This window comes from Triticum urartu, chromosome 1A (genome assembly GCF_056163025.1).
Source record: "Triticum urartu cultivar PI428250 chromosome 1A, HENAU_Tu73, whole genome shotgun sequence".
Taxonomy (NCBI): domain Eukaryota; kingdom Viridiplantae; phylum Streptophyta; class Magnoliopsida; order Poales; family Poaceae; genus Triticum; species Triticum urartu.
In genome coordinates this window covers 350,653,142-350,674,453 of record NC_141873.1, presented here as the reverse complement: position 1 = coordinate 350,674,453, position 21,312 = coordinate 350,653,142, and the positions used below count along the sequence as shown (strand labels likewise).

General features: G+C 45.4%; 2 protein-coding genes across 2 annotated transcripts; both read left to right on the top strand.

Moving 5' to 3' along the window:
• Window positions 1-219: 219 nt before the first annotated feature.
• On the top strand, window positions 220-711 carry LOC147991185 (uncharacterized; the record flags this gene model as incomplete). The annotated part of the gene is made up of 1 exon (XM_087538560.1): window positions 220-711. A coding segment is annotated over one exon (492 nt), but the record flags the coding sequence as incomplete, so codon positions are not given.
• A 10,577-nt stretch (window positions 712-11,288) lies between these two features.
• LOC125510967 (3-hydroxyisobutyryl-CoA hydrolase 1-like) lies at window positions 11,289-19,537 on the top strand. The gene is made up of 14 exons (XM_048676256.1): window positions 11,289-11,452; window positions 13,348-13,428; window positions 13,544-13,612; window positions 14,243-14,306; window positions 14,482-14,561; window positions 14,648-14,731; window positions 15,288-15,372; window positions 15,912-15,997; window positions 16,201-16,322; window positions 16,855-16,915; window positions 16,996-17,094; window positions 18,820-18,921; window positions 18,995-19,036; window positions 19,154-19,537. The coding sequence occupies exons 1-14, from the start codon at window positions 11,420-11,422 to the stop codon at window positions 19,289-19,291; spliced, it is 1,146 nt and encodes a 381-aa protein (XP_048532213.1). The 5' UTR covers window positions 11,289-11,419; the 3' UTR covers window positions 19,292-19,537.
• Window positions 19,538-21,312: the final 1,775 nt, after the last annotated feature.

The following is a 21,312-nucleotide window of genomic DNA, read 5'->3' as shown; positions in this document are numbered from 1 at the left end:
CTCTCGACACGGCTAATCGAGAGGTCAGCCGTCTGAAGAATGGCAATATAGCTCTGAATGACAAGGCAAGTGAACTGGCGGGGAAGAGGAATGATCTGGAGGCTTATCTCGGTGGACTCGCCAAGAAGCTGTTCGTCATGCTCGAGGGTAATTACTCCGGCCCGACTGACTTGCAGTTACCAAATCTGCGTAGAGCCACTGACTTATCCTTGAATTGTGTTTACAGAATTCTGCCAGAACTTCGAAGAGGAGACCAGTCGAGTGGAGACAGACTTGGACCCCATCAATTCTCCAGTGAAGGACGAGGCTGCTATGAACGTGCTCCGACTGGAATCTCGTGTTGTCGGCGTTGTTGACTATCTTGCTCAGTTGAAGGTTGCGACGTCACGGATCGACACGTCGCTCTGGCCTAGGACGACGCTTCAGAATGACCTCGAGTCCCTGATGACTCAACTGAATGAAGTCCCAGGTCGAGTGGCGGAATGGAAGAAATCTTCTGCTAGATGTGGCGCTGACGTCGCTCTGTCTCTGGTCCGCGTCCACTGCAAGGAGGCGCGAGAAGAAAAGTTGGCCGCCATCCAAGTTTCCAATACCAGGAAGCACAACTTTCAAGACTTCATGGAGACTTTCATTGCTGCTGCCACTCGCATTGCAGACGGGATCGACTTGGATGAGTTCGTCGCCCCTTCCAGTCCTCCGCATGAGGAATGAAAACTTTTATGCTTCACTTTAAATTTGCCTCGGAATGCCGAGTGGATTTTGTAACCGTTAAACTCTATCGAGCTGGAAGCTCGAGTACTTTGATCTGCGGTCTAGAACCTTTGGATCTTATCTGAACTTGATTTATCGTTGAATATCTTCATGAATTATTTGTCGAGTGGAACTTGTTCTTCAATCAAAATAACTTTGTATTTGTGGTGCAACTCCGAAGGGGAAGGTAGCAGTCGATTTGCACCTCGCCGTCCTTGCGGATTGGGATGTGTTCCGTACTTAGGCGAGCACTGGGCTGCAGCTAAGCCTCCGAGTGGAAGGTCTGCTCTCCACTCGGTAGGATTTTAAAAACTTAGGTGAGTACTGGACTGCAGCTAAGCCCCCGAGTGGGAGGTCTTCTCTCCACTCGGTAGGATTTTTTCAAACTTAGGCGAGTACTGGACTGCAGCTAAGCCCCCGAGTGGGAGGTCTGCTCTCCACTCGGTAGGATTTTTTCAAACTTAGGCGAGTACTGGACTGCAGCTAAGCCCCCGAGTGGGAGGTCTGCTCTCCACTCGGTAGGATTTTTTCAAACTTAGGCGAGTACTGGACTGCAGCTAAGCCCCCCGAGTGGGAGGTCTGCTCACCACTCGGTAGGATTTTTAAATACTTAGGCGAGCACTGGACTGCAGCTAAGCCTCCGAGTGGGAGTCTGGCTCACCACTCGGTAGGATTTTTGAACACTTAGGCGAGCACTGGGTTGCAGCTAAGCCTCCGAGTGGGAGTCTGGCTCGCCACTCGGTAGGATTTTTAAACACTTAGGCGAGCACTGAGCTGCAGCTAAGCCTCCGAGTGGGAGTCTGGCTCGCCACTCGGTAGGATTTTTAAACACTTAGGCGAGCACTGAGCTGCAGCTAAGCCTCCGAGTGGGAGTCTGGCTTGCCACTCGGTAGGATTTTTGAACACTTAGGCGAGCACTGGGCTGCAGCTAAGCCTCTGAGTGGGAGGTTTGCTCTCCACTCGGTAGGATTTTTAAACACTTAGGCGAGCACTGGGCTGCAGCTAAGCCTCCGAGTGGGAGTCTGGCTCACCACTCGGTAGGATTTTTAAACACTTAGGCGAGCACTGAGCTGCAGCTAAGCCTCCGAGTGGGAGTCTGGCTCGCCACTCGGTAGGATTTTAAACACTTAGGCGAGCACTGAGCTGCAGCTAAGCCTCCGAGTGGGAGTCTGGCTCGCCACTCGGTAGGATTTTTGAACACTTAGGCGAGCACTGGGCTGCAGCTAAGCCTCCGAGTGGGAGGTTTGCTCTCCACTCGGTAGGATTTGTAAACACTTAGGCGAGCACTGGGCTGCAGCTAAGCCTCCGAGTGGGAGGCTGGCTCACCACTCGGTAGGATTTTTAAACACTTAGGCGAGCACTGGGCTGCAGCTAAGCCTCTGAGTGGGAGTCTGGCTCGCCACTCGGTAGGATTTTTAAACACTTAGGTGAGCACTGAGCTGCAGCTAAGCCTCCGAGTGGGAGTCTGGCTCGCCACTCGGTAGGATTTTTAAACACTTAGGCGAGCACTGAGCTGCAGCTAAGCCTCCGAGTGGGAGTCTGGCTCGCCACTCGGTAGGATTTTTTTTATAAACTTAGGCGAAACGGATTCGCAGCTAAGCCACCCACTGGGGGATTTCACACGCAAACAAAAGCAACAACAATTATAGGAAAATTTGTAACACTCTTGTCTTTGATAAATAGACTACAAAAGTTTTTCTTATTACATCTCATCCGAGTGAGAATTCAAGTGTGAAAGGGGCGGAGCAGTTCTGCATTCCAAGCTCGTGGCTCATCGATCTGGCGATCGACATTGTAAAGGTGATACGCTCCATTGTGGAGGACTCTGGTGACGATGAAGGGATCTTCCCAAGTAGGAGCGAGCTTGTGTGGTTTCTGTTGATCCACTCGGAGGACCAAATCTGCTTCTTGGAAGGCTCAACTCTTCACATTTCTGGCATGGAATCGACGCAAGTCTTGCTGATAAATGGTCGATCGGATCATAGCCATTTCTCTTTCTTCTTCCAGGAGGTCGACTGCGTCTTGCCGGGCTTGTTCTGCCTCATCTTCGGTATAAAGCTCGACTCGGGGTGCATTGTGAAGTAGATCACTCGGCAGGACTGCTTCCGCTCCGTAAACCAGAAAGAACGGAGTTCTTCCAGTCGACCGATTCGGGGTAGTCCTCAATCCCCACAGAACCGACGGAAGCTCGTCGACCCAAGCGCCTGCTGCGTGCTTGAGATCACGCATCAGCCGAGGCTTTAGTCCTTTGAGAATCAGACCATTTGCCCTTTCTGCTTGTCCATTCGACAGGGGGTGGGCGACCGATGCGTAGTCGACTCGTGTGTCTTGAGAGGCGCAAAAAGCTCTGAACTTGTCTGAATCAAAGTTTGACCCATTGTCGGTGATGATGCTATGCGGGACTCCATATCTGAATGTTAACTCTCTGACGAAACTGATAGCAGTGCAAGCATCAAGATTCTTGATAGGCTTAGCTTCAATCCGTTTGGTAAACTTGTCGACTGCCACAAGCACATGTGTGAAACCGCTCCTGCCTGTTCTCAATGGGCCAACCATGTCCAGTCCCCAAACAACGAAGGGCCAGACGAGCGGAATGGTCTTCAAGGCTGATGCAGGCTTGTGCGACATGTTGGAGTAGAACTGGCACCCTTCACACTTGTCGACTATCTCTTTTGCCATTTCATTCGCTCTTGGCCAGTAAAATCCCGCTCGGTATGCTTTAGCCACAATGGTCCGAGAGGACGCATGATGACCACAGGTCCCCGAGTGGATATCATCAAGGATTATCTGACCTTCTTCTGGTGTTATACACTTCTGACCGACTCCAGTCGCGCTTTCTCTATACAACTGTCCCTTTATGACTGTAAAGGCCTTGGATCGACAAACGATCTGTCGAGCCTCTTCTTCGTCCTCCGGGAGTTCCTTTCTCCAGATATACGTGATGTACAGTATCGTCCAGTCAGGGGTGATTGCCAAAACTTCCATGATTAGGTCGACCACTGCCGGAATTTCAACTTCAGTCAGATCTGTGGCACTCTTTGGCTGCGGGGCTTCATCTGTAAAAGGATCTTCTTGGACTGATGGCGAGTGGATGTGTTCCAAAAACACATTGCTGGGGATGGCTTCTCTCTTGGAGCCTATCTTTGCCAAATCATCAGCCGCTTGATTTTTCAGTCGGGGGATGTGATGAAGCTCTAACCCCTCGAATTTCTTCTCTAACTTTCTCACTGCATTGCAATAACCAGTCATAGCTGGACTTCTGACGTCCCATTCTTTCATCACCTGATTAACCACCAAATCTGAGTCGCCATAGACCATGAGGCGACGGACGCCGAGTGAAATGGCCATGCGCAACCCACACAAAAATGCTTCATATTCTGCTTCGTTATTGGAGGAAACGAAGTGAATCTGGAGAACATATCTGAGTTTATCTCCTCGGGGGGAAACCAATACTACCCCAGCACCGGAACCATTCAGCATCTTAGATCCATCGAAGAACATGGTCCAGTGCTCCGAGTGAACTTGAGTCGGAAGTTGCTGTTCGATCCACTCGGCGACGAAATCTGCAATTGCTTGGGACTTGATAGCTTTCTTTGCCTCAAACTTGATATCTAGGGGAAGAAGTTCAATCGCCCATTTGGCCACTCGACTAGTTGCATCTCTGTTGTGCAAAATCTCTGATAGTGGAGCGTCGCTGACGACTGTAATGGAATGATCAGAGAAGTAATGTGCAACCTTCTTCGTGGTCATATAAATCCCATATACAAGCTTCTGGTAATGAGGATATCTTTGCTTTGAAGGAGTCAAAACTTCAGAAACATAATATACTGGGCGCTGAACTTTGAAGGCCTTTCCTTCTTCTTCCCGCTCGACCGTAAGTACTGTACTGACAACTTGTCCTGTGGCTGCAATGTAAATCAGCAAAGGCTCCTTGCTGATTGGGGCAGCAAGCACCGGCTGGGTGGAGAGCAGAGCTTTGAGCTCTGTAAACGCTGCATCAGCTTCTGGAGTCCACTCGAACTTGTCGGACTTCTTCATCAGTCGGTAAAGAGGCAATGCCTTTTCACCGAGGCAAGAGATGAATCGACTTAAAGCGGCCAAGCATCCTGTAAGCTTCTAGACGTCATGCACACGCATAGGACGTTTCATCCGGAGTATAGTACCAATTTTTTCAGGATTGGCGTCGATTCCCCGTTCGAAAACGAGAAAACCGAGTAACTTCCCACCTGGAACTCCGAACGTGCACTTTGACGGATTGAGCTTGATATCATACCTCCTGAGGTTGGCAAAGGTTTCAGCAAGGTCAGTCAGCAGGTCGGAACCCTTCCGTGACTTGACCATAATATCATCCATGTATGCCTCCACATTCCGACTGATTTTAGTGAGCAAACACTTCTGAATCATCCTCATGAACGTGGCTCCGGCATTCTTGAGGCCGAACGGCATGGTGACATAACAGAAGCACCCGAATGGAGTGATGAAAGCTGTTTTGATCTCGTCGGGCCCGTACAGACGGATCTGATGGTACCCGGAATAGGCGTCTAGGAAGACAAACGCTCACATCCCGCAGTCGAGTCGACTATCTGGTCGATGCGGGAGAGAGGAAAATGATCTTTCGGGCAGGCCCGATTGATATGCTTGAAATCAATGCACATGCGAAGTGACTTGTCCTTCTTGGGGACCATGACAACATTGGCGAGCCACTCGGAGTGGTAAATTTCTCGGATGAACTCCGCTGCTAAGAGCCGAGCCACCTCCTCGCTAACGTCCTTCCTCTTCTGGACGGCGGACCATCGAAGATGTTCTTTCACAGGTTTAAATTTTGGGTCGACTCGTAGACGGTGCTCAGCCAGCCCCCTGGGAACTCCAGGCATGTCAGGAGGCTTCCATGCGAAGATGTCCCAGTTCTCACGGAGGAACTGGATGAGCGCTTCTTCCTATTTGGAGTCGACCGTCGTTGAGATGTGAGTCGGAGCAGCGTTTGGATCGGTCGGGTGAATGTGAACTGCCTTCGTTTCACCGGACGACTGAAAAGCTGATTCTGAAGCAGGCTTCTTAGCTCGTAGCAACTCACTCGGATCTGCAGTCTTCTGATACTCTTGCAGCTCGACCACCGCCATCTGAGCATCAGCAATCTTTGAGACTTTCTGAAAACACTCTTCTACTTTCTTCCAATTGCCTGTAACAGTGATCACACCTTTGGGACCAGGCATCTTCAATTTGATATACACATAACATGGTCGAGCCATGAAGCGTGCATAAGCTGGCCTGCCCAAAATAGCGTGATAAGCACTTTGGAAATCCACAACTTCGAATGTCAACTTTTCCTTGCGGTAATTCTTGGAATCACCGAAAACCACATCAAGAGCAATTCGGCCGAGTGACTCGGCTTTCTTCCTAGGAATGACTCCATGGAAACTCATGTTACTGGTGCTGAGCCTGGACATCGGAATGCCCATCCATTTCAATGTTTCTGCATATAGTATGTTCAAACCGCTGCCTCCATCCATCAGGACTTTGGTCAGTCGAGTGCCTTCGACAACTGGGTCGACCACCAGAGCTTGCCTCCCAGGGGTGGCAATGTGCGTAGGGTGATCAGACTGGTCGAATGTGATGGCAGTCTGGGACCACTTCAGATAATTGGGTGTTGCCAGAGCAACCATATTTACCTCACGGTTAATAACCTTCAGTTGACTTTTGCTCTCAACATCAGCAAAAATCATCAGGGTGGAATTGACCTGGGGGTACCCGTTGTCACTATCTTCATTGTCCTCAACTTTGTCCGACTCCTTTTCCTTATCTTTGGACTGCTTGCCCTGAAACTGCTGGATCAGAAGCCGACACCGTCGAGTGATATGCTTTGGGTAAATGAGTTTACCCTCTTCATCTTTCTTGGTGTGGATGTGACATGGTAGATCTAAAACATCATTTCCATCTTGGTCTTTAACTTTCTTGGGGTTCCAAGGTCCTTTGGGTTTTCCCTTAAATTTTCCCTGGGTTATGGCCAGGGCCTCCCCAGGAGCGGCTGGCTCGGCTTTCCGCTTCTGTTTCCGACTGGAATTTCCTCCGGTTTCCTGGGCGACTGCTTTATGCTTGCCACTCCGGAGTCGATCCTCATCTTCACCATTAGCGTATTTGGTGGCAATCTCCATCATCCGATTCAGAAACATCTCTCCGGTTCGACCGAACTTCAGATTCAATTCTCTGTACTTAACGCCTTCTTTAAAGGCACAAACTGCTTGATGATCTGGTACATTTTCAACTGTGTGATGCAATGTGATCCACCTCTGGATCTAATCCCTCAGAGTTTCATTCGGTTTCTGCATGCAAGACCGCAATTCCGTAAGGCCTGCAGGTCGCTTGCATGTTCCTTCAAATGTGGTGAAAAACACTCGGGAGAGATCCTCCCAAGTGTAAATGCTGCTGGGTGCTAACTGATTCAGCCACACTCTGGCCGAGCCTTCTAACATGAGAGGCAGGTGCTTCATGGCTACCTCATCGTTCCCACCGCCAATCTGGACAGCCACTCGGTAATCTTCGAGCCAAGTATCGGGCTTGGACTCACCGGTGAACTTACTAACTCCAGTCGCCAACCTGAAGTTGGGAGGAATTACAGCGGCTCTGATGGCTCGACTAAAACACTCCGGCCCTGAAACATGTACTCTGCTACTGGTAGGCGCATCTCTGTCGTGGCCTTCTCGGTGAGCTCTATTCCTGTCGACCAAACCTTGAACGAGAATGGATCTCGCATCAAAGCCTGGTTCCCTGGGGTCGACTGGAATTCTCCGCCCAACACTATGAGGGCGTCTGTCCACCTGCTGTCGAGGCACATATGATCCACTCCTCGGGGGAGGGGTTGGCACTCGACGTCGATCATCACGATCGAATCGGTGATCATACTGCTCATTCCTTCTGTACTGATCACGCCGGTCTCCACGTCCCTCACGCCTCGGAGGCGATCTTGGGCTGTGAGCCGACTGGACTGTATCCGCTGCAACGGATCGACTGTGGATCCTGTTCGGCGACTGAGAAACAGCGGAATTCTGGTCTCCCGCTGCCCGGAGCAACGCTCTGATTTGCAACAAGCCTCTGCCAGCCTCTGACTAGGAGGGCTGAATCGACTCTGCTATACGGGCCGCAGCCGCCAAATTCTGAATTGGAGTATGATATACCTGCGGGGGCGGAAAGAGTTGACGTCGACTGGATTCTGGAGCCCGTTGACGCACTCGCCCGTCGAGTATTCGCTGGAGATTCTCCAGTCGAGTGCGCTCGGCCAAGTTAGCCAAGCGCTCGTCCTCCAAGGCTCGAGCCTCGGGGGTTTCTCCAACGATAGGAGTGTGGAGTGCATCCATGTTCCAGCGGCGAAGTTCCTCCCGCTGCAACGACGTGAGAGGCTCGGGGAGATACTCCTCGTGAGGACGCGACGGGTCGCCCCCATCCGCGCCTCCGTCAGCGCGGGGGAAACCGGGAGGACTGTGTGGCCCATCGATCACCAGAACCTCTGCAGCTGGGTCACTGCTGTCGCATTCGGATGCGGTCTCTGCGGAGCCAGTCGAACAGGCCGTAGAGGGATTCGTCGGGCTTGATTGCCGCGACTTGTGGCCGACTGGCGGGCCACCGCATGCCTCACCCACCTCTGAAGCCTCGACCGACCGGAGCGCTTGCGCCGGCGAGAAACAGGGCGGGGAGATGCCACGGGAGCCGACCGATACTGGGTCGACGGCTGCCGTAGGAGGACATCACGGACGCATGCGCGAAAGTGCGTCGCCTCGCGGACGGGGAGCACGTCGACGTCGAGTGGAGCCTCCTGAAGCCAAGCGGAGTCGTCGGCGATGAACGTGAGCGCGCCGAGACGGATCTCGCGGCCTTCCACCAAAGCTTCGCTCGAAACCATGATCAAGGAGATCGGAAAAAATCGTAACTTCTCAAACTAGGCGCTAAGACTCCTAGCCCCACGGTGGGCGCCAACTGTCGTGGTTCTAACTCTGACAGTGATGTAGGGGGGTATGTATGGAGAGGCTAGATCTTAGCTATGGAGGAGTTGTAAGCACGCGAGGATTACGAGTTCAGGCCCTTCTCGGAGGAAGTAACAGCCCTACGTCTCGGTGCCCGGAGGCGGTCGACTGAATTATGTGTGTATGGATAACAGGGGTGCCAACCCTTGATACTGAGGAGGGGGGTGGCTTATATAGAGTTCGCCAGGCCCCTCCAGCCCTCAGTAATGCAAGGTTTAAAGTACATTAAGACTGGGGGTTACTGGTAACGCCCCTAATAAAGTGCTAGGATGACCATAAAAGCTACTTAATGACCGACCGTTTGCGTGCAGGGTGACTTTAGATCTCCTGGCAGTCGAGTGGTTGGAATTTGGTCGAGTGATTGCTTCGTGGTCGAGTGTCTTGAATCTGTCGAGTGGGATACCTCCAAGTCGATTGAAAGGTGACTTCTTCTAGGGATGTCCTTGGGTAGGGTACTTAGGACAGGTCCATGCCCCTATCCTAGTACATAGCTTCATCAGAGCCCGCTGCTGATTCTGTCCGTGATTTTATTGTGTCCCATTTCAATGTCACTAGCATCCCACCGGTCACATTCTTTCCGAATAAACTCAAATCCACCTCAGAAGAATTGTCTAATGAAGGTATTTTCATCTGCTTCATGTTTATTGCTTTCTCCACTTTCTTGTGTCCAAACTCTAGCCTTTCGCCCAACCCCAAATACCTTCACATCTTCATAGATTGTAGTTTTGTCATGGACTATGCTTTATCTTGGTATGTTTATGAGTGCCTCCTTACCAATATTAAGAAGTTCAAGGACTCTACAAAAGCTGCTTCAAAGAGATCGGTCACATTTGGCGACTAGCACTGCGATTTAGCTGTGATTTTATTTATTTTTATTAACTAACTTTTCTAATTTTATTTTATTTTCTGTTTGGGTGCATGATTTTTTCTTTTAGGTTTTCTTATCTTGACTGTGTGTATTTTGGGCTCAATTTTCTTCCTGATATCAAGCCTAGAATTATTGTTTGGAGAGGAAATAAAACAAAGTATTTCTCAGAACAAGATAAGAATAATAGTCGCTCTTAGGGGAAGATGCCCTTGAAGCGTTTGACCCAATCACACTACACACCAGTTAGTTTTATATATCTTTTGTGCTTGATTTTTTATTTCTCTTTTATAAGTTGTTTATTTCTCTTTTATTATTTACTGTTGACTGAATGTATCTTTTTTGGGGTCTAGAAGTCATGTGGGAAGCTTTCATGTTCAGGAGCTCATGCCTTTAATATCTCTTTTACCGAGAAGATTTCATATTCAGGAGTTCATGCTCCAGCTGCTTCCAATGTCCCTTTGCTCATAAAGTTGAAACGACCTTTTCTTCTCAATTTGCTGATGAGGCAAGTTTTTTTCTTCACTTTCTTGGGTCTCTGGAGCATCTCTCCCTTCACATGTTGGCGACACTACCACCGAATATATCATGCCACCGTATCCGCTAATTCTGTTGTTTATAGACCACCTATGATAAAATTCAATCTAGCCAGGATATCCATGGTAATTAAGCCAGAGCAGTCCTCAACCATGAATTTCCAGATAACTTTCTTCAAACCTAGCTCAATTCAAATATCACTAGCACGTATGCAAGTAAAAAGGCAGTGTTGCACATCTTCGGTCCGGACCAAGCAAGACCGGGCATTGAGGCATACAAAGGATATGTCATTCGCTAAACTTCCATAGCAAGAAAAATATCCTTCCATGAACAACACTGCCTTACTAGGCTTCATAGCAACAATCGACAAAAAATCATGTTAAAATTTTATCTATAAAATCATAAATTTTGGTTGAAAAACCCTAAGTTTCAATGATTGATATTGAAAACATACAGTGCCCTCATGCGGGTTCCAACTACTTTGTGGACCACGAGGCAATCGAGCGGCCAGATATGTCTTGGTAGGTGTGTGCCTCGACACCTGATTGCCCTTGCGAATTCTAACCATCTACTCCCTTCATCCGGTGAAGAGTGTACATCTAGCTTTAAAATTTGTCCATAAAAGAGTGTACTTCTATCTTCCCAATGCACTTTAAAGTAGAAAAAAATACTTCTCTCTCATTACATGGTAATCAAGACCAATAGCAATCTACACATAGTCTTCTTAATTTCTACATGCACTTAGCTCATTGGAGGGTGGGTAATTAAAGAGGAGAGAGATGATGGCTTGCACCTTTCCAATGCATTTTTTACTCAACTTTATAATTTGTCATAAAATTTTTAAATGTACATTTTTCATCGGACGAAGGAAGTATGTAGTAATACTCATAGCATGTACACATAAAGAGTCTTACTCCCGAAGTAGTCGCGGACATTGTTTTGCTAAGATAGTGCCATGGTGTGCACTTCTCCTTCCCCTGGCCGCCGCGGCCAGTCGTATGGCCAGTCAGTATCGATTGTGTGGCCCACCAGTTCCGTAACATCTGTACTTCGCCGTTGCCTTGTTGGTATGGATGGCTGGCCCACCAGTCAGTGGAAGTAGTCTTCTTCCGTTACGGAACTGGCAACCCAACCGTAGTGTGATGGTGTGCATCCCTCCTTCCCCTGGCCGCGGCTTGGCTTCGGGTCTCCTCATCGAGTCCAACTCGAAAGGCTCCACTGCTCCAGGTGCTTCGCTCCACCAGCTGACGACATGGCCTCGCCGGCGACCGGCGATTCCGATCAGGTCCGTTGCCTCCTCCTCCTTCCCACTACTCCTCTCGCCGCCCAGTCCCCAATCCGTTCGGTCGCACATGCCCATACGATGCCAACGGCTGCCTCCGGAAGCTCGCTCCCGCCACCGCGACCCCGCCTTCCTGTCTCAGATCGAGCAAAACAGAGTAAGCTTGACCTGGGGGAGACACACGCACATACGCAGATGGCACCGCCCAGTCGGTGGATCCACGGGGTGGTGCGGTGAGGGCCGAAGAAAGGCGGATGGGGAGGCAGCGAGGAGCCCTGGCGCTGGGAGGCGGGGGAGGCGCGGGGTGGGAGCGGGCAGCGACATGAGGCCGTGCGGGATAAAGGAAGTAGAAACGGGGTCGAGCAGTTGCGGCTCGCCGGGACAAAGGAAGAAGACCCGTTTGGCCCGGCGGGCACTGTGCTGGGCGGTGGGCTGTGGCCACGGTGATGGGGCATTGAGCGGCTGGGTGAAGAAGAGTGAGGTGGGGAAGGGGTAGCTGGACTACCTGCTGCTATGGGGATGAATCAGAGAGATTAGAGGAGAGAAATTGAGAGCATGATGGTTTGATGCAAAAAATTGGCATTGCCAACATTTGGCAAATGCCAAATATTGGCTAGTGCTTGGTTGGTTAGCAATTTTATTCGCCAACCTCACAAGAAGTTGCCAATTTTTGATATTGCCAATTGTTAGCTTGCCAAGTATTGGCAATGCCAAATCTTGGCATCAAACCAATTAGCCTCTGAGAGAGACTTAGGTGATGCTGCTGCTATGTATATGTGGCTGAGAAATCAGAGGGAGTAGAAGATAAATTTTTGTGGTCCGTTGCTGCTATATATATTGATGGGCTGCTGCTGCTAATGCATATTATTAGCATATACAGAGAGAGATGCTTGATGCTGCTATTTTCATTAATGTGCTGCTGCTGCTATGTCTCTAAATCATTTGAAATTATGAATTATATGTTGTATGGATGCCCGGCTGTATTAACAAAATAATTGCTTGAATTATGTAGAAAATGATACATGTGGTATGGCCGTATGGGAAAACCAGCTGTTCGAATTATAAAGGTTTAAAATGGTAGTTATAGCCTTATAGGATAGGATATTATTAAAATATAGATGAATGGAATATATGGGAGATGTTTTAGGGGAGCTTCTGGAGTTTAACAAATTTTAGGGGAGTCCCGGTTACAAAATATACGGGGAGAAATTTAAGGGAAACTGATGTACTTGCTCTTACTGCTGCCACTCCATTCCATTGCATGCAGGTCATCTCGCTTTACTCGTCTGTGCCCGGTCGGGTAACTTAGCTTCAGTTCAAATGTTAGATTAGGCTAGCCATGCTCGTTTGTTGTAGCTGCAGTCTGGCGGATTCCTATCGGATTGGGTTTTCCCCTTTCGCTTGAGTAATGTCTAGTGTGTAGAGATGACCAGAGAAATGGCTCGTTAGATAGATTGATTACAGATTGTGCGGAGACTATAATAAAATGCCCGAATTTAATAATAGCGCTACTTTTTAGTTTTGACTATTTTGGTGTTCCTGGTCTGTATTTAAGTAAAAAAGTCAAGAGATGTTGTTTTTCTTGTCTAGTGAATGATTGGTCAGAAACTCAGAATTGAGAGTGAAGACTGCACCTTATTTCATTATCACCAAACTATTTTATAGCAACCATGAGTGGGTTTGGCTCTGTTTTTGTATCATCCTTCAGGGTGTATGGTTCTAGAATTCTCAATATAGGTTTCAAATGTTTTTGCGGCCAAACTATGCTGTGTTGTTCCTTATAATAATTAATCCTATTGTCAGATGTATTCCCTTCTTTCGGATAAATTTCATCTGTAAGTTCCTCCGATTCAATTCTCCAGAAAATAACGAGCCTTTTCTTTGCCCTCCTTTTCCAGGTACTGGTGGAAGCAAATGGCTCTACACGGACATTGGTTTTGAATAGGCCAAAGCAGTTAAATGCTCTCTCCTCTGCAATGGTATGTCTGCAAGAGAGATTCAAGAAGAGTTCTACTAGTACTGGATCATACGGCAATAGTAGCCACAACTGCTTTCAGTATGGCTGAGGGGAGATCTTTTGGTTTCATCTTCCAGGTTACAGGACTTCTGAAATGTTTCACTTCTTATGAGGAAGAAAACACAGTTAAACTGTTGATTGTCAAGGTAATAAATATTAAATAGCACTGCATGCTTTTTGTCGTTTAATATTTGACCGACTTCTTAAGTATAGCCTATGTATGTCAATTGATAGCACTGCATGCCTGTGTGTGTCTTGTTTTCTGGTCCTGTAATCTGGGTTACCCTTCGAATATTTGGATGCTGTATATTAACACGTAACTGGAAATAGAAATTACTGAGCAACAAAGCAGTAACAGTGGACATCAGTTACCCAATCAATTTTCCCGAAACCGTGCAGTAAGTAATGTTTTCTGTACTTAGTCTGGTTTGGAGCATATTACTCCTTGCTGTTTTTAATTGCTTGATTTTAGGGAAAACACAATTATGGTGTTCCGTGATATTTGTTGCTGAGCATTGCACTCGTTTTTACCATTCGTACTCCTTGCTGAATTCAAGTGTATGAATTATTGGCTTGTTGTAACAATTTCACATTTAATATTCTGGGCGTTCTTTATTTTTCTCTTGCTATTGTTGTTTGACCTCATTTTGTTTTTCATTTCATGCTATCATTATGTTAGTTCTTTTAGATTGGTATAGTTGTCTCTGTATGTTCCTTCCTACTTTAACTTACCCTGTAACCCATGTGTCATGGGATTCAACCCTCATTTTTTTCAGGGGAAAGGAAGAGCATTTTGTGCTGGAGGTGATGTTGCTGAAGTCGCCCAATCTATAAATAATGGTACTAATTACTTAAGGCGTCAATGATTACCTAAAGCTGATTGCTTCAGCATGTTTTCCTTTGACTTCTGTCATCTTTATTTGTCCAACTCGACTTCAGACATTAGCATTTAGCCTTTATATTTATCATTACTGAAGGCATTTTATTAACTTCATTGTATGTTCTCTGAAATCAGATACCTGGAAATATGGTGCTGATTTTTTCCATACTGAATTTTTGTTAAACTATATCATTGCAACTTATAGCAAACCACAGGTGAGCTGCATCCTTTGAAATTCATTCTCCATATAATTGTTTTGTCGCTGTTGCGCACTACTAAATGCTACATCATTCAATTGTAGGTTTCTCTACTTACTGGAATTGTCATGGGTGGAGGTGCTGGTGTTTCTATACATGGAAGGTTTCGGGTTGCCACAGGGAACACGGTATATTCTATGAAGCATACTCAAATGGCCTTTTGCTTCCTGCGTTGCTTACATAGCTATATAATTTAATTGGGGTTGTAGTTGGAGTACACAGAATGTTTATTTATCATGAGGTAACTTAAGATCTGCTTGTTTGGGGTTCTCACACACGCTATCCAGTTTTTAACTGTGCAATGATGGCATGTTATCTTATTTAAGTCACTCCTTAAAAAAATTATGAAGCACTTTATGCATTCACACTCATATGCTATACTTGTTTACTAATGCTGGTATTGCACCATGATGATGTCAGAAATTTAGTTATAGAGGTTATACTCCATGTTGGCCCAAAGTAAGTACTTAATCAAAATAATTAATTCATGACCAAATGCTTCCCATAATGTGTACTTTTTCTCAGCCAACCAATAACACATTTATGTGGGCTCTGTCTATGCTAGTAATTCTTATACAGTTATACTTAGTTGGGGTATGTGGTAGATTGATGCCCTTTTATAGATAGCCAGCATGCTTGCATGTAGCAAAATTTCGTGTTCATCTATTTTGAATTTCTATGCAGGTTTTTGCAATGCCAGAAACAGCACTGGGACTCTTTCCAGATATAGGGGCTTCTTATTTTCTTTCTAGACTACCTGGGTTCTATGGTGACCTTTTTTTTCTCCCACCTTCGTTATTCAAATGAATTTCACACATAACAATGCCAGTTTGCTCTGCACTAACTATATGTTTATGTACTGTTGTATTGATTTATCTTTACCTTGCTTAGTAATTTCGGTAGGTTGCCCTTGAGCTAACTCTGTCGAGAGATTTTGGATATTATTCACATCCATGGACAGTTGTGTATCCTTGGACGCTCCCTTAACAATTTTGATGTGAATCATGTGCTTATTTGATTGTGATCAATGGCGTTCCTTATGAATTACCTTGTTGAATTATGAAAAAACACATGCTTCAGGTGGCAATGGGAGCATTATCACTTCATCATGGAAGTTTTGAAAAATTAATCAGTTTATCTTGTAAAAAAATAAATTTAAATCTTCATGTGCATGGTTGTGGAAATATATGTAGCCAAAGTTCTGAATGTCTATTTAATTTCATGGTAGGGATCAATTGTCAGATAATTGATTGCAGAACTATCTTGGGAGATTGTTTTGACTAAATCGTTAGTGACGTCTTTCTTCAGGAGAGTATGTTGGCCTTACTGGTGCAAGATTGGATGGTGCAGAAATGCTTGCATGTGGCCTGGCAACTCATTTTGTCCCTTTGAACGTAGGTTTGCTGATGATTTAAGTTTGATCCTCAATGCATATCAATGTGATCGTTACTTACGTCCTTGGAAACTTGAGCAATGCAACGTGCATGCTTTGCTAATCTTGTTGATCTAACATCTGCAAGTTCTTGTCAGTTGACCTACATCTAGTACGTTATGTGTGTGTCAGCATTGCTCTATAATTCCTAGTATATTTTTTCAGAGGATGCCACTGCTTGAAGAATCACTTAAAAAGGTGGATACTTCTGATCCATTTGCTATATGTGGAATTATTGATCAATTTTCACAACAGCCATCTGTGAAAGGAAGTAGTGCTATGAATAGGTAAGAAGGCGATTGTGTTGACATTATCCCTTTAATGCATGTGGAGTTTACATTGATGTGTATGTGTAGTTTATACTATTCATGAAAAAAAGATAAGTTCTACTCCTGCGCTGTCCCTTACATGCATGAGATATCCTTGAGACCTTGACATCTTTGATGCTAACATGTCATGAAAATTCTCACACAAAATTACTTCGAGCTTTACTAGCTATACGTAATCTGTTAGCTTGCCTGCCCATGATATTTATTAACATTCTGATCCAATTGATGTAAAGACGGCAAAGCATGAATAACCTGGATCGATCATTTAAACTTGCTGTTGTCATCGTGTTCTAATTTGGTCCTAAGGCCCATGTTAGATAGTGGCTGAAGTCCATGTTTGCACGTAATTAAGGCCATCTATCTACTTTAAGAAATGCTTCTGGTTTCTCAGATAGCTGTTTTTACTATGAGCTGCATGATCCATTGATGTTTCGATCAATTATGTCCTGATTCCTCTGTGTTACTTCCCTTTTTTCTTTTGTGCTCCAAGGATGGAAATCATCAACAGATGCTTCTCCAAAAGAACAGTCGAAGAAATCATATCCGCTCTTGTGAGTTTTGATGGAGTTAGTTGTGACTTTCTATGGGCCTATGTGTTTTGACCTGCTAAATTTGGTATCTATCATGTCAGGAACAAGAAGCTCCAAGTGTGGCCGATAAATTGGTTACTGCTGCAATCCAGTCATTGCGGAAGGCTTCTCCTACTAGTCTGAAAATCTCTCTCGCATCGGTATCTGTCAAACACTTCCAGAACATTATACTTGTAATGTTGTGAGTTGTCTAATCGTTTTGGCGTGCTATGTTATTGGTTAGTAGTTAATGACTTAATGTTTGGTTTGACCCATTGACCCTTTTTATGGTTTCGTATACTGAATATGTCTATTATTGTTAGGACTATCGAGGTAGTTGTGGTAGGTAGGAGGCTGGGGACCTAGACTGTTGGACCCTTGAGTCTCAAACAATGCGCAATATATCAACCCCATAACTAGTCTTGTTGACCAATTATGAGCGAGTTTCAAAAACCTTGGGAGTTGTTGGTGTGGAATCACACATATGTGTAGTATTTAGTTCTCTGCACAACTGTGTGTATATAGCAACTAGATGGCAGATAATTCGAAAGCACAGTGGGTTGCACTGGAAACCCATGCATGTCGCACTTCCAATTTTTTTTTAAAAACAGTAATGTTGGTTATGCGCTGTCTTATGCACTCGGATTTTTTCATCCAATGCATGCACTTCCAATTTTTTTTAAAAAGATTACTATTTATACCCACTACAAAACAAATACGTACAAGATATAAGTGAATAGTATTCGATACTAGTCACTCTTGTTTTTTTTTTGTACATGAGACACAAAGGGTCATATTATTGTGAAGTTTTGCAGGTTCATGAGACATAAATGGGCATATTCTTTTGAAAGTTTTGCAGGTGAACGAGATACAGCATAAGCATGGCCTTCATCCAAGATTTTTTTTACATTTTCCTTAAAAAAACTTGGAAGTGCTGCATGCAGTATGGGTTGCGCACACAAATCTGCTTTTGTAGATGTCTCACTTCTTTTGAACTACACTTGCCACCAAAATTTGTTCTTGGTAGTTATGATGCCGTGTGTGAAACTCTAGCTTACCCTTGAGGCCTTGTTCGATTAATCCTCTTGCCAAGTGGATTGGAGAGGATTAGACAGGGTGGCGGTGGATTTTGACTTGCAGGGATTTAATCCTCCTCAATTTCCATCAAACCGAACAAGCCCTAAGTGGGTCCAGTCTTATCCCTCTTCTCATCTCCTCTCGCAGCTACCCCAACTCCACTTCCTTGTCTTCGCTTGCATTCTTTCCTGATAAAACTACTGCCAACTGATTGACAGCAACCATCAGCTGGTGCCAGTTTCTCAGGTCATATCTGGATGGACTGTTTTGATATTTCCATCCACATGAACTTTCTCAAGCTCACGATGTTAAATATTAATGTGACTTGGTAGAAGTTGAATCAAAGAGTGTTACGGGGTCTCACTGTGAGTCGGCGACAATCATCTTCTAGCCTGTTTCAGTTAGATAATCTGATATCTCTGGGCATAAGGTTTGTCTTGGACCTGTACATGGTGGAAGTTCCAACCTTGTCACGAGCAGAATCAGGGTGTCAACTGTCAAAGCACCAGCTATCAGCATCATTACATATTAAAATGAGCAGCTTTGGCACACAGAGAAGTAATTGGGTTTGCACAAAACACCAGCACCAAAAGTCTTGGTTAACATAAGAAGTAATTGGGTTTGCACAAAACACCAGCACCAAAAGTCTTAGTTCACATAAGAATTCACGTGTTAGGAAGAACTTTTTTGGTTTTCATCAATGCATGAAGCAAGCTTTATGTCTTGTCATGCGGATGTCAAATTTAGATGTGCCATGCATGTCCCTTTGCATGATGGTTCTTACTTTATCCCTTTGACTATTGTTTCAGATAAGAGAAGGGAGACTGCAAACTGTTGGTGAGTGCTTGCGCCGAGAATATAGAATGGTTTGCCATGTGATGCGCGGTGACTTCAGCAGAGATTTCTTTGAGGTAATGTCAACATCTTCAGCAGTGGTCCTGTTTATTCGCAATCAATATATCTAAAATCTGATTGCTATCGCAGGGATGCAGGGCGATACTTGTAGATAAAGATCGAAACCCAAAGGTCATATCACTTCATATGTATAATGGACTTCAGAAAATGCATTAGACATTTTCTTTCTATGGAGTACCCTCTGAATTGAATTGTATTGTATTGTGTTGGTACATCTGTTGATTGCAGTGGATGCCGCGAACTCTGGATCAAGTGCATGATGGGGTAGTTGCAAAATATTTCTCCAAGGTCGACGATCCACAGTGGGAAGATTTGAACCTACCAACTAGGTCTTCCCATGGAAGAAGAATTGTTCCCAAGCTCTGATGGAAGTCTCATGCGGAGGATTCAGATGAAGCCTTGACGGGTGCTCGTGAGTAAAACATATGTCTTGAATGAATCCATAGACATAACTGATGGAATAAATCGGAAGTACATCTTGTAGATAGATTAACTGTTATTACCACACAAATTTCTTTATCAGTTGCTACTAGTATAATACTGGAAGGAAGTTGTAAGTGTTAGTGATATAATCCTGGCTGCGGTTGCTCTCCAAAGCTGGAGCTTATGTTACAGGCTACCGGCTTCCACGGTGCAATGGCAGCATATTTGTACGGCCCGCTGGTCCCCTGATGGCGGCCCATTGGCGGCATACACACGTACAGTGGTCCCTCCACTGATTCAACAACTTCTATAGTTTAGTTATAATAAATTTTTAAACACAAGAATAATGGCTTACGCACTTGTATACCTAACCCCTCTTCCATAGTCCAGCTCACCAAGTCACTATAAAATAAGACCCTCGTGCCTTTCTTTACGAATCTTTGTCTAATAATAAGTAGAAAAAAATAGCAGTTCACATGTCTTGGTCGGACAATTGGTTCTACTACTAAAAAAACTGGTTACTACTAAAATCCAGCGGCTTGAACTGCTGAAGAGAAAACAAATAGCTGGATAGCAAAACCAAAACAGAAATCAAATAGCTGAGAGCACACCGTCCGTCGCTTTCCTCGCTTGCAACCACTCTTTTTTTCTTCTTCTCTGTATCTATCCAGCACATAATACAAATGAACCGAGCGATGGATTTACTGCATTTTTTTATACTTGTACTTAGTCCGTTTATCGTATGATCTGGTCAAGATCTTCTCTCTCCCCACCTTTGTGAGTCATGCGTGCATGCGCCGACACCTCATGAATGATTCCTTTTTATCTTTCTCTGCCTTTACAGTTGGTCACAGCGATTCTCTTTGACTAAAATTTGATTCCTCTGTGCATTTTGTCCTGTTCTGCTCATATTGGGCTGTCTAGGCCTTCAAAGGCCCGGCCTTGGACTAAGAAGCCCAGCCCCGTAGCCTTCACATCCACATTTTTCTAAATGGAACATTCGGAGCAACTAGTTAACGAGCGCTCCTTCGGGAGCCTCGCAACGATCAGCACCATTTGGCGCACTCTCAGCCATTCGTCACATGTCGCGCTCTGGACGCTTTCTCCGGATTTTATTTTTTTATATTTTTTCGCACGCATTTTTAGTTTTTAAATGATTTTTCCGGGTTTTTTTGACGTTTTGGTTTTTCCCTGATCTTCCTTAGCTTTTTGATAAAAAAAAATTGGGAAATTTTTTTTGCGTGAAAAAATGCGTTTTTTTCCTTTCGCGAAAGTCATGGTTTTTTTTCTGCGAGAGGCACGGTTGTGCTTTAGCGAGAGTCACGGCCGTGCCTTTCAGAAACGAAAAAACGCGTTTTTCTGATTTTTTTTCTTTCGCGAGAGTCACGGTTTTGTTTTCGCGAGAGGCATGGTTGTGCTTTCACGAGAGTCACGGCCGTGCCTCTCGGAAAGGGAAAAACAAAACGCGTTTTCTATTTTTTTTCGCGAGAGTCATGGTTTTGCTTCTACGAGAGGCACGGTTGTGCTTTCGCGAGAGTCATGGCCGTGCCTCTCAGAAAGGGAAATAAATACGCGTTTTTTGTTTTTTTTTCCTTTCGCGAGAGGCACGGTTGTGTTTTCGCGAGAGTCACGGCCGTGCCTCTCGGAAACGAACAAAAACCGTGTTTTCTGTTTTTTTCCTTCCACGAGAGGCACGGTTGTGATTTCGCGAGAGTCACGGGGTGCCTCTTTCGGAAAGAAAAAAACCGTGCTCTCGGTTTGGTTTTTTCATCCGGTTTTTCCGTGAAAAAGATTTCGTTAAAACCTATCAATATGGGATCTAGTTTTGAAGATTTCAACGCGAGGAATCCAATGATGAAAACGGTTTGAGATTTGGACGCACGGTTTAAAAGATAAAACGTTTTGAATAAACGGATCTACGAAAAAAGAAAAACTCGCATGTTGCAACAAGTGACGCGTTGCAT

What these genes read in the sequence shown, in the direction of transcription:
- LOC125510967 (XM_048676256.1), top strand. Translation starts at nt 11,420, where the DNA reads ATGGCCTCGCCGGCGACCGGCGATTCCGATCAG. An exon ending in CGACCGGCGATTCCGATCAG is followed by an intron (nt 11,453 to 13,347) that starts GTCCGTTGCCTC and finishes CTCCTTTTCCAG; the next exon opens with GTACTGGTGGAAGCAAATGG. An exon ending in TCAGCAGAGATTTCTTTGAG is followed by an intron (nt 18,922 to 18,994) that starts GTAATGTCAACA and finishes TTGCTATCGCAG; the next exon opens with GGATGCAGGGCGATACTTGT.